This window comes from Neolamprologus multifasciatus, chromosome 13 (genome assembly GCF_963576455.1).
Source record: "Neolamprologus multifasciatus chromosome 13, fNeoMul1.2, whole genome shotgun sequence".
In the NCBI taxonomy this organism is placed as follows: domain Eukaryota; kingdom Metazoa; phylum Chordata; class Actinopteri; order Cichliformes; family Cichlidae; genus Neolamprologus; species Neolamprologus multifasciatus.
In genome coordinates, this window is record NC_140451.1 from 21,988,000 (window position 1) to 22,001,170 (window position 13,171).

Below are 13,171 nucleotides of genomic sequence, written 5' to 3' on the forward strand. Positions count from 1 at the left end.
CACTATCAGTCATAGATTGGTCTCCCCAGAGCCTAGACCTCAACGTTATTGAAGGAGTGTGGGATCATCCTGACCCAGAACATAACATCCAAAGAAAAGCTTTGAATGTCCTACAAGAAACCTGAAGACTACTTGAAGATATTACAAGAAAGCTTTCCTATGTTTTCCCATGTTTAAATTGTTTTACCAATTTCCCATTTACCTGGTAATATATAAAGGAAATAAGGGGCTAATCACGACTCTTGCACAGTATTATATTAGAAGCTATTTTTGGGCATGTATATGACCTTGTAGTTTTTCATTTCATTTTCAGATTTAAGCCCTTCCAGACACTTTTAAACTGTTAAACAATCTTACTGGTTTTATTTCAGCATCCAAAAGCTTTGATGTTTTCAACCAGTAATAACAGTGATCATCCCAATATTTCCAACACTTGATAAAACTTTTGAGTGCAGCACAAAACAGAAACTCGCAACACAATAGATGGGAGCAAAAACAAATTAAACTGGAGTCGACCTCAAATCTTCTTTAAATTCCTTTTAGAGATTATCTTGCGTTTGGCAGATCCACAAGAGAAAAGCCAGGGTTTATGGTCACGTCTTTCATTAATTAAGCCTTAACCTGCAAATATCACCTTTAAAACCCTTTATTGATGCAGGGTGGCATAGCTTCATAGATTGAAATGCCCTCGTGTCCACCACTTCCATAGCTATGCGGAACATTTACAAAGCCCAAAAGCAAAAAAGAGTTAAATAAAGCTGCTGTTCAATGAGCCAGTGTTGATTTTTTGTATCTACTGTAAAAGGGGGTCTAATGTACAGCACTCTATATATTCACAGCTCAAACCTGCTGGCACCCTTTGCCGGGAAACCAGTAACTCATGTGACCTGCCAGAGTTCTGTACTGGTGCCAGCCCTCACTGCCCAGCCAACGTTTATCTACATGATGGACATGCCTGCCACATCGTTGACGGCTACTGCTACAATGGCATCTGCCAGACTCACGAGCAGCAATGCATCACTCTGTGGGGAGCAGGTAAATCAGTGGATGCTTGCCACCTGGAAATTTATGCATAATCTTTGCTTTTCTAAGGTAGAACATTGTTTCATTTTCATGATTACATTTTGGGGGGTGGTTTCTTGTTTGTCTCTGTACAAAGGAGCAAAGCCCGCCCCTGGGATCTGCTTTGAGAGAGTCAACTCTGCAGGCGATCCTTACGGGAACTGCGGGAAGGACTCCAAAGGCTCCTTTGCCAAATGTGATGCAAGGTAAGGCTGCGGCTGCACTGATGTGGTAAAGGTAAAGAGAAATTACTGTGGAAAACAAAGCTAATTAGCTCACGTAGTGTCACTGGCAATCATCATTATGCTGTGACGTGATCTTCAATCTAAAGTTTGCATGGCTGAATAATGTAATTCCAGAAAGATAGCAGCTAATTAAGAAAGTATTCATGAATCAATTTATTCTATTTTCGTCAGCTAATTGTTCTTAAGATCTTCTCCCTTCTGGTAAATTCTGTAATCAAGCTTTTTATTAATTGATGTAATTGCTTTGATGACCGGAGGACTGAATCACTGCAGGCCCCTTCAGCACTCTTTCATCCTCCTCTGCAGTTACTTATCTTCAACTGTGATTGACAGAGCAGCATTATGGCTTTTTTTTTAAGTTGTACTATGTGTGTGTGTTTCTGTATGTGTATGTGCTCTATGCAGTGATGCAAAGTGTGGTAAAATCCAGTGCCAGGGTGGAGCCAACCGCCCAGTGATCGGAACAAATGCCGTTTCCATTGAAACTAACATCCCTCTGCAAGAAGGAGGACGTATTCTGTGTCGAGGAACACATGTTTACCTGGGCGATGACATGCCTGACCCTGGACTGGTGCTGGCTGGCACAAAGTGCGGAGACAACATGGTGAGTGATCAGTAATGTAAAGGCCTTTAATTCAACCGTTAAAACTTTATTTATATTCATGATTTAATGTAATGAATCGAGTACTGCTCAACATTATACCCCAGTATCTAGCAGAATTTTATAATATTGTTCTGTGTTTTTTTTTCATTAACTACAGTATCGGTTAGCTTGTTGTTTCTTGTCCTATAACAACAGGATGCAGTTTAATTCATATTCTCTAGAGATGCTAAAAGGCTCGCAAGTGTAGGAACCTGAAGTTGCATTCCCTTGAGGAGTACCAGACCGTACAGCAAGGTTTTCACTTCCTATAGAAAATGGCCAATAAAGCTAACTGTGTGAATCCACTGATGCGCTTTTGCACATCTTGCTTAGGGCTGAATAAGACTTTTTTGAGCTCTTAGTTTTATTAGGTGTGTCTCTCAACTTTTCTCTGTCTTTTTGTTCCTCTCCAAACTTCTCTCACCACATCACTGACATCAGTCCCTACTCCTGCCAAGTAGGAGGTTAATAGCTTTCGAGTGGATAACTTACCGACCTAACTGCCTCTTCAATCTACAACATTTGCTGATTTGATGATAATCGGTTGAGGGAGCACACACTGATCAGCCAGGACATTAAACCCACCTGCCTATTATTGAGTAGATCTGTTTCCATATTGCCAAAACAGCTTTGACAATTGGGGCAGGGTCACAAATGCTGGGCTTGGCCCATGGTTTCTGGCACCAAGATCCTGGCAGCAAATGCTTTGAGTGACATGCTGGGACCACATGGACTCTTCATTGGACCCCAGAACGATGCCTTTTTCATGCCTTTTGATCCTCGAGTCATATCAGGTTTTGGGAGGGGTTTAAGGCCAGTATGCATGATTTGAAATTATTTTTATGGACATAGTAGGTGTTGGAGTTATCACTTGACTTGATTGGTGTAGCTCCTGCAAGTCAGAATAGGTCATTGAGCATTAAATCCTTGCAGATATTTTTGATGCCTGCTCGGGAGTTCTCAGGCATTTTTAGATGATTGCATTTACCAAATCCCCCCAGAGCTGTGGATTTGGACTTGTGAAAGTCATTTGTGATTGAAACCTGGCTAAACGTGTGAGGGCTGTGTCACAAAAGATAATAACCAGGTTTCACACAGTAGTTCTTAACACAGGAGACATTTACTGTATTGCATAAGGTTGCGTATAAAAAGTGTTTCAAATAGCGGTGTTTCTCTTACAAGCAGTGGAACTAAATAATAGGGTCTACAAGTGTGCTTTTTCAGTTGCCTCCGGGGACTTGGTGCCTTTGTACCTACCCCATTGAGCTGTGTGTGCAAAATGGACGTCAGCCAGTTTAGTTTGTCTCCTGGCTACAGTCTCCCAAGTCATGACTTAGCGCCCTGGAAACTTTGATGGCCTGGAGGTGGCTGTTTGTCATGTGCCTTTGTTCTCTGAAAAAAGGATTTGTATTTCCATGCCAATCAGGGTATTAAGTTAGCAGCTCACAGCCTGCACAGCAATAGCAGTTGAATAAGATGAGAGCTGCTTGCCTAATGCGGGCCTTATTTTCTACATAAAAGCAACCGTCTTTTTTACATTCTGATGTTTTCATTTGATCTAAAGAATAGAAAGCTTATTGTGATTTTTGCCTCTTCAGCCCCGCACCGCATTGCAGCTACCTGAGCGGCATTCAGCACTTCCACCTGAGTGGGAAATTGCTTATTTCGCTGTAAATCTCCCACAGGCGTCTCTTCAGATGTTAGCCTAATCATGACATTTATATGCAGCATTTGTGGTTTTAATTGATCATGTTAATTTCAACTTCAAGACCGTTTGATAAAAATTCACAGGGCAGCTGCACTCTTCTGTTTGAGTTAGCAGCAGGCATCAATGATGCTCCTTTATGATGTCCATAAATAAGATATTTTCCAGCTGTTCTGCAGAAGTATAAATCCTTCTTCTTATTCTTAGTATTTCTGCTCATCTTCATGGGCTCTTGAATTCACCACCTCCTGAAATATTTAATGGTGCTTTTCTCTTTATAGGTGTGCCTGAATCGGCAATGCCAGAATGTCAGCGTCTTTGGTGTGCATGAGTGCTCGGGAAAGTGCAGTGGACGTGGGGTGAGTGCAAGTACCTATTAGCTCAAATTTTAGTGTTAAATTATACACCGTAGCCTTTGAAACAGTGTCAAAAGCCTGTGAGAACTCCATATTTATCTATTCAGTTGCATTTGGAACAACTACATATACCCCGTAATTGCAAACAACAGCAGAGCAACAACGTATTTATGATACAGCCTTTGACTTATGGGAGCTTCTCCTATTACGTACAATCAATCTTCATTGTTCCACCGAGGTTAAATCAATCACTTTTACAGCATCATTTAGGGACTACTTAAATTGTTGTCCATCATCTTTTTTACTACACAAAGGGAGAAGAGCCAGTGCAGCATGTCAGGGTGTCCACCTGCACACAATAGTCATTTTTTTGCAGCATAAAAGCAGCTCGCACTGCTCTAAAATGATCACCCTTTTCTCTTATTAATAATTCAGCAAAGGGTGCTTTTATGATTTATTTAGTTTGTTGTTTAGTTCTGTGAATCAAACATTCACCGCAGGCGAGATGAATTTACAGACACCAACTCAATTACGGCATCGTAAAGCACCGAGATTTTGTGCAACAAGAAATCAAAGCTATGATTCTGAGATTTTTTTTTTTTATCCTCTTATAATTTGCTAAATGTCTGTGAAACAAATTAGCTTGTAAATGGAAAATAACAGCAACAAACAAAATATTGTAGCCGCGTGTTGATTGGCTCAAAAATAATCACATTAAAAATGACTTTGTGGGGGAATTTGAGAAAATTATTTTCCCACTGTGCGAAGTAGAGCTGCATCTCCCCTCCTGCAGAAATATCTGCCAAGAATAATTTGCCTACCATTTTGTCAAACACCTCGCACAGTACGAGACCTGACTGGGAAAGTAGCAATGCTCTGAATTTACCTTAGGAGCTTGCCTGCAAGTCCTCTTGCTTTATCTCACAATGCATGCGCTGTATTGATGCTGGAATCTATTTTTGTTACTTATTTGGCAGGTAAAAAGCACTTTGGGGGCTTTTTTTCTGCACCTTTTAAACACAGATCAATGCCACGTTTTCTATAAATAATCGGATCAAAATGTGTGTCTGTGTGCACCAGAGTAGCTGATTGTGGTTCTATCTAATTACTATTTCAAGCACATAGATGGTCTTAGACTTTTAAAAGTTATTTATGGCTTTTACATGTGCACATATAGGAGATGTAATCCATTTCTCTATAGCTGCTTTTGAGCCTCCATCTTCAGCCCCACAGAGTTTTAAAGAATTTGATGCCTACTTAGATTTCGCAGATCTTTCACACATCTGCTTCAGTTTTTATTCATGACGCATTATGGTAACGTTTCCCTTCGCACAAATATAAATCTCGCTCAATCCATAACTCCCTCTCAACCCCCCAAGTGCCTCTTAACCCTATCAGTTGATGCAAAGGAGTGTCCATGGCCTGGAGGCAGGGAAGTCTCTGGACTGTACGTCTGTGCTATGTTAATCCCCTACAGCTGCTCAGCTCCCTCTCTATTTGTCTCCTCTTCTATCCACCTGACAGCTGGACTGCGTTATTTCACCAGGGAATCCTCCTGGATCAAACTTCTGCACTGGAAACTCGAGGCTTTAGGGGACAGTCTCTCCCTTCCACATGCTTTATCTATTATAAGTGTACACACACAAGCACAGTCAGTGCTCTGTTGGATTGCTTTATTTAATGGTTTATGACCAATTTAGTTTGCACCTTGTTATTTTGCTGTTAGATCTAAGGCCTTTTGATACTATTTGATGCCGGAGACAAAAGAAATAGTCAATATTGCATCTAATACACACTAAAAGTACCTTGTTTACAGGTTTGCAACAACAAGAAGAACTGCCACTGTGAAGCACACTGGGCCCCGCCGTTCTGCGAGACAGCCGGCTTCGGTGGGAGCATTGACAGCGGGCCAATGAGAGCTGCAGGTAGTGTGGACAGTTTAAGTTCTATCGTCACTCATCTAGGCAGACAAACAACAACACTAACTCAGAAATAAGCAGGAACACAAAGCTCCTTATACGTCTCTTTCTTGCAGAGTCAGTTCTGGATTAATGCGTGGTTTGGACTAAAGTGTAATTTTCCTAGTGCAACACAACTCCCTTTCGACCCTGTAATATATTATACTGTAAACAGTTTATATTAAAAAAAAAAAAAAGAAGGAATAGAGTGAGAAGCAGAAATGAGCAGAGAAATGTGAACTGTGTGAACTGCTGGCCATGGCCAAGCTGTAACGGTCTTTACGTTATGTCCTGTCATTGTTCCGTGCTGTAGATGTGCGTGTGTGTGTATTAATGTGCGTGTTGTCATATATGGCATCAGCTGACAGCGTGCTGATTACTGTGGCAATCCTGGGCACCCTGGTGAGCCTACTGGTAGCCACCGTAATCATCTTTCTGAAGAGGAAGACTCTGCTGCGCTTCCTCTTCACCAATAAGAAGAGCACCTTGGAGAAACTCAGGTAACATTTCCCTCTGAAAACCCGTAAGAAGAAGAAAATTTCATAAAAAAAAAGTTTATTTATGGGAAACTTGTACACAAAATATACATAGTTGACAATTTTCGTAACTGCTTATATAATTCAGGGTCATGTGGGCAAGGAGTCTGTCCCATCTCAGGGTTAAACAGAGAGACAGACTATTCACACTCACAGTCACACCTACAGCCAATACGCAATCCTCAATTAACCTAATGTGCATATATTTGAACTTAGCCACCGATCTTTTTTCTGGACAGTTTACCCACCATGCCACATATTTGTCACCAAACCTCAAACAAACGCAGTCAGTGAAAGCTGGTGAACGTCATAAATCATTTCACTGCTGTCAAGGCTGATATTTCCCTCAGGAGTTTTTTAAAGCACCAGCAGAGCTAAAAGCAAATGAGTAACAGATTTACAAACTTGAAACTGTGATTTTCTAAGTTGATCTGCTTCATCAGGGGTGTGATCGCACTGTTAGATACAAATACAGCAGTGGTAGCAGGAGTGTGGAAGTATAAATAGGCAGACAACTATCATTTTTCGCTCTTTTTTATTGATATGGGTAATATTTCTGCACTGAGAAACAAGAAAAGGCTTCATTTCTAATGTGCTATACCTTCCCTATATCATACCATAGCAGGAGGCATGTAGTGAAAAATAAATATAAATGTCTAAATTAAAAAAACTGTTTACGCTGTGCTCATAGATCCGTGGAAGCTACCAGGCCAACCAGCCCCATCAGAAGCGAGTCCATGTACAGACCCACACCGCAGCGCAAGCCTCCCCCCAAACCCTCCGGGGCTAACATTTTTAAGGTCAGTGTCTCCATAATGTGTCTGTCAGACAGCTTTCTTTATGCGTGTCGGCCTACACCGTGTCTTCATACAACCGTAAAATTCCTCTATATGAGGGTGTGCGTGCTCATTTCTGTCACAGACCGTTTGGTTTCTTTTGTAATGATGACATTTTCTTAGAGCACTTCACTAACATGCAGTCAGGCCTCGGCGTAGAGCCGTAACGCTTCCATGCTCGTTGACAAAACAAGATGATGGCATGCCGGCTAATCGATTCGGCCTCACTCTATCTCTCACTCGAAGCAGTATTAATTACAGTGTCGTTGTTGAAAGGGTGCGGAGAAACTTTAATTGAAAGATTACACTAACTGTAAGAGATTGTAATGTTGTTATTTGAGCCTCTTTAATAGTTGTTTGTTTGTTTGTTTCGCTCTGAGAATGAAGCAGAGGTGATTGATTCCGGCAGAGGAAGAAAATAGGCTTTGATTTGTTTGTTGGAAACGATAAGCACAGAAGGAGATTGCCTATCACTTGTGTTTGTGTGCCAGAATAAAGGCACATGCATTTATTTATCGTGGGTATGTGGATCTGGTTTGTGTTTGCACTCACCAGTATCTGCAAAAAATGTGCAAAAATTGTCATATTAAATATATTAACTGAGTGAGGTCGATCTGTCTGTCTGTTCTCGTTATTCTGATTACTTCAGCCAGTTGTCAGAAGTCCAGATGTCAGTCAGATGTCTTTGAACACATCTGCATTTTCTCTTTATGTGAATGTGCATGTGTGCTGTCCAGCAGCCAAATCCTTCATGGCCATTTTTGGTGTTATTGGGGGGTTTTTTATTTTCGTTTTTTCTGCAGCGGAGGGTGAACAGCTGGTCAGGACATGTTGTCAGACTTTTACAATTTCACAACATCACATCTAATAATATTGTTTTCCAGTTTTATGGCTGATTCTGACATCAGCTTTCTGACGCTAATGAGACTTTATGACTAAAGTTGGGTTTTACTTTTACGTTACCTCAGTTTCACCCTAATATCACAGGCTTCAGCTTTTAGAACCATTAGACAAAATTAGGCTGCACCTAATGACTTCATTGTGCAGATTGTGTGTTTGATTATTTTCATGTCTGAAAGGGTTTGAAAGCTTCAGAATATAGTGAAAATAACCGTCAAACCATCAGCTATTGGCCAGCAACAGATCAGTGCTTCAAACAGTCCTTTTGGAGCAGACTTTAAACAAATGGGTACGCGGCAGTGGCACACTGAACAATCTGTGTGGTATTTTAAGCTGAAACTTGAAAGACACCTTTTAGGGACATGTGAGACCTGAATTCACTGGTTAATAAGGGGTGTAATATGGGACCTTTAATTTAGGATCTGTGAAACCAACCGGGGCCAGAGGGTAGTAAGACTTAATCCAAAGTGTGTGAGACATTTTGTAGTCTTTGTGTAACCTCAGAAATGTATTTTGATGATGTTCTGTGTGCACTGAGACTCGCTAATGAGTCCAAGTGGATCCAGAATTAACATACAAACCTGACCCAGATACAGCATGTGGCAACCATTCCTAAATACTTTCAGTTGCTGCTTGAGATTTTCAACACATAATGTTTATCAAAAGGAGGCAGTTAAGCTGGTGCGAGGATCTGGATTCATCCGAAGTGGCTCCTAGGTGAGGTCATTTCAGCGTGTCGTAGAAGTGGGAGGAAATGAGGTTACGTTTCTCAGCTGACCCAAGAACGGCGATGGATGGATGGAAATGTCCTCACAGTTCAGAAGCTGCAGCTGAAATATTTGTAACATTTTGCTTAATAAGAGAAAATTAATCATCAAAATGCCTGTCTGCGGTTCACACATTCTAATTATTTTGGCACCAACAAGACTAAATTGCAGGGGTTTAGAAAATAATCTTGGTAAGGGAGAGTGGAAGGTATGGGGTATGGGGCGATCGTGGCTCAAGAGTTGGGAGTTCGCCTTGTAATCGGAAGGTTGTTGGTTCGAGCCCGGCTTGGACAGTCTCGGTCGTTGTGTCCTTGGGCAAGACACTTCACCCGTTGCCTACTGGTGGTGGTCAGAGGGCCCGGTGGCGCCAGTGTCCGGCAGCCTCGCCTCTGTCAGTGCGCCCCAGGGTGGCTGTGGCTATAATGTAGCTTGCCATCACCAGTGTGTGTATGTGTGTGTGAATGGGTGGATGACTGGTTGTGTAAAGCGCTTTGGGGTCCTTAGGGACTAGTAAAAGTGCTATACAAATACAGGCCATTTACCATTTACCATTTAAAAGCCTGTCAGATGAGATTTTTCACATGTTGATATGTTATATTTAAAAAAGCAGGTAAAGTTTAATTTAGTTAAAATCAGTTTGATTTCTAAGTTTTTGTTTCAGGATCATTTTATTATGTATGCTACGTGTCACAGCTCACTACAATTTACGTATTACTGGAAATAACATGTGCGATCTCTTTTCAGCCATCTCTCCTGAGTGCAGAGCCTCTTCTCCCACCGCACAACTTCCACTCTCACAGCCTGCGCAGGCTGCCCCTCTACCAGCCCCTCCACATCAGTCAGCCCATGCCGGTGTCTCTCAGTGTGGGGCAGCCCACCCTGCCTCCTCTGCCGGCACACTACAAAGTCCTGCCGACGCACGCGTCCGGCTCCCCGCCGCCTAGGGTGCAACCTTTTCTCAGCCTGCCACGCCATCAGTCGTCGTACAGAGTGGACCAGGTTAGTGTGGAAAAAAACAAACCGTTGATAAATGCTTTTATTTATTTAAACACTGACAGACCCTTTTTTCACAGCACAGCGTGACTCACACAGAAGTGTGTTTAATATCATCACTAACACTTCTGTTTACCTGCCACTTTATGGCATAATTGCTGTCATGAAACAGGTTTATGGGACTTTCTTTGATCTCACAAGCTTTATCTTTGCCTTTGTCTTAAATTGTTACTGTAAAGTTTAAAATTGCAATTTATTTTTGTTGCTTTAATGGACCGTACATTCTCAACAGCCCATTAAATTCAAGTTGTGTATATTTTCCTCAACATTACTCCAGACTATATTCTCAACCACGCCACACATTTCTACACTTATTTTCCACAATATCTAGGCCGGCATCAATTTTATTTCATTTCAGTAAAGTGCCAAAGTAACCTGCCAAGACCTGAAGCCTCCCTGAAATAGGTCACGGTGAACATTCGGGTATTTTTTTTTTTTGTTAAAGTTACATCCTCAGTCAATTGCAATGAATCCCTGGTATTTAAGGACACTGTGACATCTTAGATTTGAGTCAGTTGGCAAAAAAAAGCAATCTTCCTCAGCAGATGAAGTTTGCTTAGCACTTATGGAATAGCAGATGCTCAAATTTCACGTTTTCTAAGCACTTTAAGCCCACTTCATCCGTAAAAGCTAAATTCTTTACCTTGGAAAAAAAGTCGCTGACTCGATCAGAAGTCCTTACGGTCCTTAATTTGAATATCCACAGTTCGATGATTACAGGGCAGACTCCATCTGCAGAGGAAGATTCATGTGGTGCGGCTGAAAGGTCCAGATATTGTGCTGAGATAAATGTGTGTGTGCGTGTGCTTGGAGATCAGAATCAGAAGCAGTGGTGTTATGAAATCATAATGCATGATTTTGTTATGCATGATGATTTCCGTTTTTTATCTTTTGATTTCCTTGATACGTTTTATAGAAATGTAACTTCAACAATAAATAAAGCAGAATAGAGCTCGCTGTGGCAGATGAAAAGTGCATTTTAAGTCTCAGAACCTACTAAAAGTAACAGAAACCAATGGATTGGAGAGTAAGAATTAATATGAAAAGCTATGTACCCTTAAAAAAATGCTCCGCAGTAATGTAAAATATATGCAAATTGTAGCTAATGGCCTAAAACTTGAACAGCCACCTGTGTCGTCATTTTTAAAGGCTGTAGCTAAATGTTGGATAACAGAACCTGCTGGATTTCTGCACTGCAGTGGGTTCGCCTGCCCACATATCGACAACAAATTCAATCTGTCTCCCTCACGGTGACCCAGCTCCTGAGTAAGGTGCTGCTTTCTGCTGAGCCGGCAGAATCAGAGTCGGTGGAGATAGTAAATCCATCTGGCCACTCTGGTGGTGGATCCAAATCCCGATTTGTTCTCGGAGTAGCACAGCGAGGAGAGCTGTGCTGGATGACGGCGCTTTGTGAGCCACAGCGGGGTGCAAGGGAAATTGGCAGATGTGTCTGTCTGTTTAAAAAAGAAAAATAAGGAGGAAGACATTCGTTTTGCATCTGTTTCTCTGTTTGCGTTAGAACATAGTCCCAGATGTTAAAGCAGAGCACGGAGAAAGGTCCGGTTTGTATATCTCCGAGGATAACATGGTGGAAATTAAATGAGCACATGTGCTTAAGTTTTTTCGAGATTAGTAGACACAAATAGATTATCTCAAGAATGTGATCAGGTTTTTAAGATGCAGCGATTTGCCAAACACTTTCAAATGCCTCCTTCTGCAGTTTTTATAATAGAGGCATATCCCCTGTAGGCTTCCTAAATCACTTTATTTCAAGTATTGTATTTGCTGCCCCAAAAACATACAATTATCCCACATAAGAGCAAAAAACTAGAGAAACGTTTTGTAGCAGAACTTTCATAAATTTCTGCCATAAATCACCTGATGATCATGTACAATCAAAGGAGCTACTACCTTTATTAGATCAACTTTATGTGGGGTAGTAGTTAAAACCATCAATATCTATCACTGCCACTTACACATTGATGACTCTGTACTAACGGTTATATTTCAGTCATAATAATGCCTGACCATGCAAGAGATGCTCTGCTTTTTTACATACGTAAATTACTTTATACAATGTAAGTGTATTTTAAATATATATTAAAGCATTGGCTACTTTTGCATTAGTGAGCAGCAGAAACACCTGGCATCGCGTCCACTTCTGGATGGTTTTGTGGTGTCCATGTTAAGCTTCGCAGCATATTACCCTTGATTGCAAATACTGCGTGCCAACTAAAGATGTACTTTAGCTGAAAGGCCACTGTTTGCTCTATAAATTGGCTGCTCACTGCCTGCCAAAACAGTGAAATCCCACTACCTGCTAATATCTGTTAGCTCATTTCATTGCAATGAAACAGATGGGCGAAGTAGAGATGGCACATGTGGGTCAGAAACAGAAGACAGGGTTCTGCTGACATTTAATAGCAGGCCAACAAGGACGAACAGGACATCAGTCCTTAAAAAGAAAGCGTTTAACAAGTTTATTGTAAGACTTGACACAAACCCCAACCCCCGCTCTCTGTGCCAGTATGTCTTATTTTAAACAGCACATTCTCTTGCAGTGTTTCTCTTTGTGCCGAGCGCAGTCCATTAATATCAAGGTGTTTCCAGGGCAGTAAATTCTATCCCACGTTTGTTGCGATGAAAACAAAACTGCGTGGGACCTGTTTGTTTTTTATCTAGTCTTGCTGAAGGAAAAATACAAATCAGATACCCGTAGAGTCCAATAAATATAAAACAGATCAGTTTTGTTGCACTGCACAGGCAGACTGCAGCGTCACACTGGCGAGGAGTGAAAATCGTGCCTTTCCAAAATGTCATCTTTTAAGGAACCTAGAAAAATAGTTTTGTTTTTGGCAAGACGACCGCGCATTTTTCAGTTCCTCCGGTGGGTTTTGAAAGGTGCTTGTAGGTTCAGGGCTCATAGATCTTTCTCAGGCCACAGGAGACGGCGCAATCCTTCATTGTGAATTAAGACATGTGAACATCACCAAGTTTCCAGTTACAGTTTGAGGTTTCTGCCAAGAGTGGTATTACAATGCACATGGGTCTTGGATTAATCTTGCATTACAGTGGATGCATCTGTCTATTTACATCTTAGTTTTTTCTGC

At 41.3% G+C, this 13,171-nt stretch overlaps 1 protein-coding gene across 3 annotated transcripts in view; it reads left to right on the forward strand.

The window, feature by feature from the left end:
* Positions 1–13,171, forward strand: part of adam12b (ADAM metallopeptidase domain 12b) — an 88,707-nt gene that overhangs the window by 66,295 nt on the left and 9,241 nt on the right. The window contains exons 14-21 of one of the 3 annotated variants that reach the window (XR_014877511.1): positions 840–1,035; positions 1,160–1,268; positions 1,713–1,911; positions 3,937–4,014; positions 5,828–5,936; positions 6,283–6,469; positions 7,197–9,223; positions 9,568–9,870. Coding sequence is in view for 2 of the 3 variants with exons in the window: in XM_085182296.1 (XP_085038422.1) it covers positions 840–1,035; positions 1,160–1,268; positions 1,713–1,911; positions 3,937–4,014; positions 5,828–5,936; positions 6,283–6,469; positions 7,197–7,305; positions 9,753–10,007 (1,242 nt within the window). In the remaining variant the exon portion in view is untranslated. Of the gene's footprint in view, positions 1–839; positions 1,036–1,159; positions 1,269–1,712; positions 1,912–3,936; positions 4,015–5,827; positions 5,937–6,282; positions 6,470–7,196; positions 9,224–9,567; positions 10,008–13,171 lie in introns of those variants that run through there. The other 2 variants (XM_085182296.1, XM_085182297.1) reach the window with 2 other exon arrangements.